This window comes from Adiantum capillus-veneris, chromosome 7, assembly GCF_014529385.1.
Source record: "Adiantum capillus-veneris isolate H3 chromosome 7, ASM1452938v2, whole genome shotgun sequence".
Taxonomy (NCBI): domain Eukaryota; kingdom Viridiplantae; phylum Streptophyta; class Polypodiopsida; order Polypodiales; family Pteridaceae; genus Adiantum; species Adiantum capillus-veneris.
Window position 1 is genome coordinate 96,622,344 of NC_140937.1, and position 8,970 is coordinate 96,631,313.

General features: G+C 49.1%; 1 protein-coding gene across 1 annotated transcript; it reads left to right on the forward strand.

Moving 5' to 3' along the window:
- The first annotated feature begins 6,612 nt into the window (after positions 1-6,612).
- LOC147454271 (uncharacterized) lies at positions 6,613-7,975 on the forward strand. The gene has a single exon (XM_086517304.1). It carries the CDS (start codon positions 6,620-6,622, stop codon positions 7,682-7,684), a length of 1,065 nt encoding a protein of 354 aa, XP_086373430.1. The 5' UTR covers positions 6,613-6,619; the 3' UTR covers positions 7,685-7,975.
- Positions 7,976-8,970: the final 995 nt, after the last annotated feature.

An 8,970-nucleotide genomic window follows, 5' to 3' on the forward strand; every position in this document is an offset into this window, starting at 1 on the left:
GATAGATAGATAGATAGAAAGAGAGAGAGAGAGAGAGAGAAGAAGAAGAAGAAGGGAAAGAGGAGTCTCCAAAAAAAAAGGATTCAAGTGTTTTCTACTAGAATACCCGACCGATCATCTTGGATAGGTAATTGTCATATATGGTTCCTTATTCTTTTGCTTCATGTACGAGATCTTAGAGATGAAATGAGAAGTGTAGGGATGTGATATATAATGAGCGACCAATGGTAAATGGTGACTTGCAAAAGTATAGAACCTTGAAGTGCTTTTATTGTCAACACAGGCCTATTATTTGGAAAACCTGTGAAATTGCCAAGTATTCTACCTTATGCCAATCGACAAACTCTATACTTGGGCTACGGTACACCAAGGGTTCCATGACCATGAAGTCAAACTAGGGTCATCCAAAAGCTCCATTGCAAGGGTGAAGACATTGATGACTGAGATCGTGGATGCGCTTGGCATCCAAGCCGGTCCAAGAAAAATCCAAATGGAGGTGTCAATGTCATTTCTTGATCTGTGATTCGACCTACATTAGATGAATGCACGTCGATGTAGCTAAAGTGAGTCCTTGCCATGAAGATGGTAAAGCATGGCCATGGGTGTCTATAGGTGCATGCCAGAGTGGTGAAGCAGGTATGAAGGACGAGGGCGTACATGTGGATCCTAATGTGCATGTTTGTTGGGGTTATTTGGGCCAAAATGCTATGCTAAAGGGCCTTTCAAAGGTGATTGATTAGTTCAAAGTGTTGAAATGGAAGTGCAAAGGATAGTCTTCAAAATGCTCTACAGGCTCGTCCAAACGGCCTTGTCAATCAATAGTATAAATCTTAAGTTAAGGCAATTTGAAGAAAAGGATGCCTAGAGCATGGGTGAGTTGATAGATCTGAAGAGCCTGATTTACGGAGCATGTCGGTCTTTTTGGATCTCCAATCGGAGTTCAAATGGCCAACATATGAGCAGTCAAAGTTTTGTCGGGGACTCGGTCGCCTCAGAAAGCATGTCACTAGGGGTTTTTCAAGCTCTCCAATGTTCTCAAAGCTAGTATGCCGTGTATGAAACTGGTCAGAAGTGACGGCAGCAGAGATAGGGGATCTTATATTTTTTCCCATTTTGGGGCTCTTTATTCTAGGTTGCAGGAAATTCAAAGTGCAAAGCAGATGTTGGGGGTTGAAGCCGAGTACGGAGGCTTTCATGGGGTTTTGATAGAGTGGCAATTTGGTTAGTGGGCAGGAAATGAGGAGGTTCCAAAGTGGTGCTAAAAAGTTTTTTTAAACAAGATTTTGTGGTGATTGTTTTGACCCCCAAAGGGGTGCTGCGCTCCGAAGCTGCCATGTGGTAGGGAAAAAACTTGTAGGCAATGCCCAAGGGTGTGTGTGTGGGGTTATTTAGCCCAAGTGGGTGCCCTCCCATTGTACATCAAGGTGGAGAAGAGGAGCTTGGGGCGCCTAGCTATGGCTACCCGATCTCCTGCTTTGCATGGCACTACCAGGGTGGTAAAGCAGGTATGAAAGACGAGGGCATACAAATGGACCCTAATGTGCATGTTTGTTGGGGCCGGTTATTTGTGCCAATGTGCTCTACTATAGATCTTTTCAAAGGTGGCTAATTAGAGGGCTCAAAATGTTGAAATGGAAGTGCAAAGGATAGTCTTCAAAGTGCTCTACAGGTTGGTCCAAACGGCCTATCAATTAGGGGTATACAAATCATTGACAAGTTATGGCAGTTTGAAGAAAATGACGCTTTTTAGATTCTTGTTGGGTGGGCAAGTGTAGGTGGATGGTTAGAGCATGGGTGAGTTGATAGATCTAAAGAGCTCAATTTATGGAGCATGTCGGTCTTTTTGGATCAACAATCGGAGTTCGAATGGCCAAGATATAAGCAGTCAAAGTTTTATCGGGGACTAGTTCTGCTCCGTTTTGATCGCCTCGAAAAACGTACGACCAAGGGTTTTTCCAAGTTCGCGAAGGTTCTCAAAGTTAGTATGCAATGTATGAAGTTGACCGAAAGTGACAACTCCTAATTGCGAGGGTCAAGATATGCTCGACGGAGGTTGGAGGATTGCAACTGGGGTAAGGGATTCGACATTTTTTCCCCATTTTGGGTCTCTCTGTTCGAGGTCGTAGGAAAGTTGAAGTGCAGAGCACATGTTGGGGGTGGAAGCCCAATAGGAAGTGGCAATCTAGTTAGTGGAAGGAAATGGGGAGCTTCCAAAGTGGTTCCAAAAAGTTTTTTTTAAACAAGATTTTGTGGTGATCTTTTTGAACCCCATAGGGATGCTGCGCTCCCCAGCTGCCATGTGGCAAGGAAAAACCCGTAGGCAGTAGTACCCAAGGGTGGGGCGTGGGGTATTTAGCCCTAGTGGGTGCCCTCCCATCGTGCATCAAGGTAGAGAAGAGGAGCTTAGGGCTCCTGGCTATAGCGGTTGCAGTTTGCGATAGTTTAATTGGCTCGTGGTGGGTAGCCTGCTTGTGGAGTGTTCCCACGCGCGGGGGGGGGGGGGGGGGGGGGGGGGCATATCCCCTCCCCTCTTTTTATTGGAACAGAGAGCCCCCCCCTCCCTCCCTCCCTCCCCCCTAGCGACATCACTATCGCTCATAGGGGAAGGGGTAGGGTCCCATGAAGAGTCAAGCAGAGGGTCGGAGAGTGAGGAAAGCTTTTTTGAATTGTCGGCAAAAGGGGACCACCCTAATAAAAATGTAATTCCCGTGCAACAACACTAAAGCGAGCTCGGACACTTGTGATTGATGCACATCTTCAAGGTAGCATTCTATCATCCTTGCATGTTTTATGATTCCATGTAGTGTAGAGGCAATAAAATTGTCATTTGAAGGTGGTTGTTGGCAATTGCAAAGGCATCTCTCTCTCTCTCTCTCTCTCTCTCTCTCTCTCTCTCTCAGCGGGCACACACACACACACACATATGTATGTATGTATATATATAAACACATACACACACTCACACACATAGCAAAAGCAAAGGCAATGGTCTTGGGGACGATTAATGCCAATATTTTGTTATCTAGTTATTATCAAGTCTCAAAATGGGTTACTGAAGGCCATGTGTGCTACTAAATAACTTACTAGCATATCTGCATATCTTCAAAATGCCAAAAAGCCCTTTTAAAGAAACAGAAAACCTGTGTACGACGTTTAGGATGGACAAAGACGTCTCTTTAGGTTTAAAGACAAAATGGGTAGAATAGTCTCTTTAAACCTGCCCACCATTTCATGAATGATCACCGTTTCTTGTAAGCATCAGTTAATTATGCTAAGATTAAGCACTTCGCTTTCAGACTTCAGTGCTTTTAATCTGAAAGCACCCCTCGCTTCCTTCTTCACTCAAGAGTACTCAGGGATAAAATATGCCCAAAAATGTTTTTTAATTACCGTTCACGTGCGATCGTAGGCATTGCAGGTGGTCATTAATTCCCTCTTTGTATAAGGGGTATGAGCCTCCCGAAGACCGGCCACGGGAGGGGACCCCCCACCTAGGCACGTTAGCCTCACTCCACGCACTCGCGCACCGTGGGGACTCCACGCAAGGTTCCCCGGGGCACGCTATGACCCGTCGGCGGTGCGGCGGAGCCTGAGGCTACGTGGGGCTAGGGACCCGGGACGCGAGACCCGCGAAGACCCGCGAAACACAAACGGCCGTCGACCCATGGAACGCAACCACGCCCGAGCCGGCCCCGTCCGAGCCGGGCCCCCGAGAAGGCAACTTGACCCGAGCCGGCCACGTCCGAGCCGGGCCCTCCTGAGCCGGTGCCGTCCGTGCCAGGACCTCTTGAGCAACACCTTGGTCCCTTGGCCGCGTGCGGGTAAGAATCCCCGACGGGCCCCTTGAAGACAGTCCCCTCGGCCGCGTGCGGGTAAGAATCCCCGACGGGCCCCTTGAAGACAGAAGTTCCCTCGGCTGCGTGCGGGTAAGAATCCCCGCCGGGCCCCCTCCCCGACGCGCCCAGAAGCTAGGGCGTCACACTTGGTATCAGAGCAAAGGAAAACGGTCCCTCCCCGACGCGCCCAGAAGCTGGGGCGTCACACTTGGTATCAGAGCTCCAGAACGAGCTCCTGGAAGACGAGCCGAAGACTAACGTGCCCGACGCGCACGATACTCACGACGACTCCAACCGCAATGGCCCGGGTCGTCAAAATCCTGGTGAAGAGAGCTCCAGAAAGCAACCACACGCCCTCCGCCCCGTGACGCGTCCTGAACACGCGGGCCGTCACCCGTGACCCGCGCCGGCCCCGATCCGAGCCGGGCACCTCAATGAGGAAAAGGAACGATGCGAGCCAGACAGGGCTCTTCGTGACGCGTCCCAACAACGGGCCGTCACCCGTGACCCGCGCCGGCCCCGATCCGAGCCGGGCACCTCCACATGACAAAAAGCAAAGATGTGAGCCAGACAGGGCTCTCCACATGAAGAAAAGGCAGATACGAGCCAGACAGGGCTCTTTATGACAAAAACATAGAAACTCCAAAAACGCGACGAACCAAGCCAACGGTGTTCGTCGCGCCCCGGCCACGTTTTGTGGCCCATGCTGAGCTGAAAATCCAAACGACGTCCAAACAGGGACCAACTCGCAAGTGCTGCATTGCGACGGAACGCTCTTTCAAATTCGGCTTTCAAGAAGCCTCCGCGCGGACCAACGCAGCAGGTGGCTCCGCGCACATTGGGTTACCTATTCGGGGAACGCTCAAGTACGGGGATTTCTACTTGGGTGTTCAAAGCATACTTTTTCAGCTTTCTGCCAAAACCCCAAAAATACACACACTCACTTTATTCGCAAAAGTACAAAAACAAAGCATGCCTACTTACTTGCATTTTGGGAACAGTTTTGATCACTTGCACTTATATGCACCCCTTTGTCCCCACGGCCTCATGCATAGCCGAGCACTCTTTTCCCACGTTCGACGCGGTCGTCGAACTCTCTTCAAACGGGGGTGTATATAAGGGGTATGAGCCTCCCGAAGACCGGCCACGGGAGGGGACCCCCCACCTAGGCACGTTAGCCTCACTCCACGCACTCGCGCACCGTGGGGACTCCACGCAAGGTTCCCCGGGGCACGCTATGACCCGTCGGCGGTGCGGCGGAGCCTGAGGCTACGTGGGGCTAGGGACCCGGGACGCGAGACCCGCGAAGACCCGCGAAACACAAACGGCCGTCGACCCATGGAACGCAACCACGCCCGAGCCGGCCCCGTCCGAGCCGGGCCCCCGAGAAGGCAACTTGACCCGAGCCGGCCACGTCCGAGCCGGGCCCTCCTGAGCCGGTGCCGTCCGTGCCAGGACCCCTTGAGCAACACCTTGGTCCCTTGGCCGCGTGCGGGTAAGAATCCCCGACGGGCCCCTTGAAGACAGTCCCCTCGGCCGCGTGCGGGTAAGAATCCCCGACGGGCCCCTTGAAGACAGAAGTTCCCTCGGCTGCGTGCGGGTAAGAATCCCCGCCGGGCCCCCTCCCCGACGCGCCCAGAAGCTAGGGCGTCACACTTGGTATCAGAGCAAAGGAAAACGGTCCCTCCCCGACGCGCCCAGAAGCTGGGGCGTCACACTTTGTGCCTGTGATTTCAAGAACCCACCTTTACCCCGTGCAGCTTAGCTTGTACCTGGCACAGATAATTGCAGCCATGGCGCCAGTCCTATACCGGTGCCTTTCATCTCCAGCGCTTCTCCCTCAGCTAATTATAACATTGATGCTCCTGATTCCTCTTTTCATAGCTTCAATGTTCGCTATAATGCACCGCAGGCTAATTTCCCCCTCAATGCATCGACTGCATCCAAATTTCGTAGCTTCAATGGCGAGCTTAATCTGCAAACAATGCCCTCCGAAAGTGCAGCTAGCGCTCCCGGTCTTGATCCCTCAGGACACCTGATCAATCTCCACTTTGCTTCCACTCACAATATGACTACTGCTGCAGCTACCTCAAGCAGCGCCGCGCAGCTAATTTGCAAGGACCTACATGTTGCGGACAGCAGTAGTATTACCTCAACTAATTTCACTCCCAACGTTTCGCAGAAAACCGATCTTGACGTTCGAAGTATCAACACTGCGGATCGGGCCGCAGTTCGTAAGCAGCAACTGTCGAGTTGTGATTATGTAGAGAGGATTCAAGCGCTCCGAGCAGCTCTACTGTGCAGAAGCGTGTCGAAACCAGCTGTCCACATGCAGCAGAACGTCGGGCATCATTTTGATCTTCAAGGTGGCTGCACTTGGCGCGATCAGCCGCAGCATTTGGATGAAAACGCCAGAAATGATCAAGTAGCTTTAGATGGACGTTTTCTGAGCAGAAAAGGCGCCGTGCAAGATTTTCAGGAGGACGATCAATACACTAGCTTATACCTGGGTAGGTTGAGAGTGGCAGCAGCTTCTGTAAGCGGCCTGACAAATCAAATACCGCAAAGGCCTAACTTTTGCAGCAATCTCTCGCTACCATCATTCCCTCCTCAAACAGGATCTCATGAGTTCGTCTCAAACTTCAAATTCTCATCTAAACTTACCCACAATCATAATGCCCACGACGTTGACTAATCACCCTCAATGTCAGCATCAGTACTATGGTGGAATGGACGCAGCTACTTCGACGCTTCCCGTCTCTTTCAACAACTCCCTCCTCAGGATGGCCATGGCATATGGCCTCCCCATAAACGCGGATGCAGCTACGCTAAGCAATGTCAGCAGCAGTTGCCAGTCCCTGAGTAGTCCTAGGTCCCTTAACTTACCTTCTCGCTTCGACTCCTTTAATGGAAGTTCAATCCTTCTGCAAGATGCAGCACCTCCCAGTGGATTTCTTCGCTGCAAGGGTCCTCCTCCTGCTACAAACTATGTAAATGCTGAGGATCTTGTGAGCATGCACAGCCACTATGGAAGAGCTAACTTGTCAGTACCTGAGATCCAAACTGATGGTCATCCAATGAGAGCTTTGCAAGCAGGTTCCTTAGATGGTACCACAAGACAAATGATGCTGCGTGGCGAAGCTGTCAGGGATGGAATTGGGTTACCAAGCTCCAATCTCCGTCCTTTAATGTTCTCCAATGCATCACCAAATTGGAAAGCTTTGTCTAGCCCTCCATTGCCACAATTTATGTCAGCTCCGTCCCTCAATGCTGTCTCGCAAGCTCAAGCTGTCTTGACTGCCCATGCCTTAGCTCAACAGCAAGCACCATCTTCTCCTATTGTATCTCCACATGCCAGACATCATTTGGACATTTTGAACAATGGTACCCAAGCGCCTACCATGCCTCATGTGATCCCTTTTAAGAATGTAGATTTATATGTTGAAGACCAACATCTTCAAACTGCTCCAGGGCGGGGCTCTGATTCTCCACAAGCTATTAGCCAACTTCTGGCATCTATTCAACAGCTTGAATTAAGGTGTGCAACTGCAGAAATGAAGAACAACTTGATGATGGTGCAGGCAGCACAACAGCAAGGAGGCACTCATGCAAATAGTAGTCCAACCAAAGGCAAATCAAATGCTCATCAGCTGGAAACTTGGGATGGGCAACAGCCCCAAAGTAGTGCAGATTCTTGTCGTATGGTTGATGGAGGTGGAAGCATGAAGGGAGCCGAAGCAGCAATTTGTGGAGCGTCGATGCGGCAGGCCGGTTCAGCCTCATATGTGGCTAATACATTGGATCACAAAGGAGGCTTCGACCTTGGGTGGGTAGATGAGCTCATTTAGCCAGAGCCCACCTCACATAAATGCCGTGCTCATCCTTTTGGCATTAAAAGTTCATGTATGGTCGTGGGTACCCGCTTACAGATTGAGGTAGGAGATTGCTTCATATATACAATCAGATTGAACATGGGATAGTCAGAACTATCCTCATAGCTGGTGACATACAGAATGATTTTATGCTGATCGAATTCATTCTCATAGGACATCATGAACCCTCAGCCAAAGATAATACACCATTTCAGCATTCGTAAGAGTAGAATTTAACAGAAAGTGCGGTAGTTTACACTGCATATAGCAAACGTAGGCATTAATATCCTTGGTGCATGTAAACTTTGCCTGGTTGATCTTCAGTAGACCAAACTTAGTGATTGCGATTCTAGACATGAGCAGTTTGATGTAGCTATTGTTTGATAGTACAGTAGCCAGCCTAAAGTCCAATATCTGTACAGATATTTTGAAAGATATCTCAATTAAAGTTTCCATAATATGAATGCTCATTTCATGTAACTTGCATTTGCTCTGAAGGATGATTGTATTGGAACCCTGATAGAAACAGGGTGATTCAGGCCTAGCTTGCCCTTAAAATAAGCTGAGTAAGGTGGATCGATGTGCTGGAGGGGTGAAGCAATATTTAGGAGGAACTTGTTTTCAATGGTCCAATTTATACACAACTAGCTGCTCAACCTAGTGGTTAATAAAGCTCCAAGAGGGATTATCGGTATAGTCATTATACTCGTACTTTTATTGGTTTTATACTGGAAGTGTTTTGATTAGAGCATTGTAGGTGGTGGATTGAAAGATTGCATCACATATATTCAAAGTCCCAAGTATTGCATGATTGTGTTGGAAATAATTGGTGGAGATGTTGTGAGGATTGATAGTAGGTTATAGCTAGCACACTAATTTTTGGAGTCATTCATTTTCGGATGGACCAAGATTAATGAAGCAAACACACTTAATGGTGATTACTTTGTTGTCCCAATGAAAGCAATGGTTAATGACTCATGACACTACAAGAGGTTGTGTGCTCTTGTGACGCAGTTAGCGACGGAAATACTTTGGGTTTTTATAACCCCTGGCATCACTAAAATCGTCGCTAACAGCGTCGATACGGGAACGTCATTATAAGCGTCGCTATATAGCAACGTTTACAAGCCATCTATAGTGACGTTTATAGCGACGGTCATAGCGACGTCCGAGAGATTTTTTTTTTGATGACAGGGCATTGAATGCTCTGCCACCCATCAACCATATTGAATGTTTCATTACTTGATTCACCTTTGAAAAAA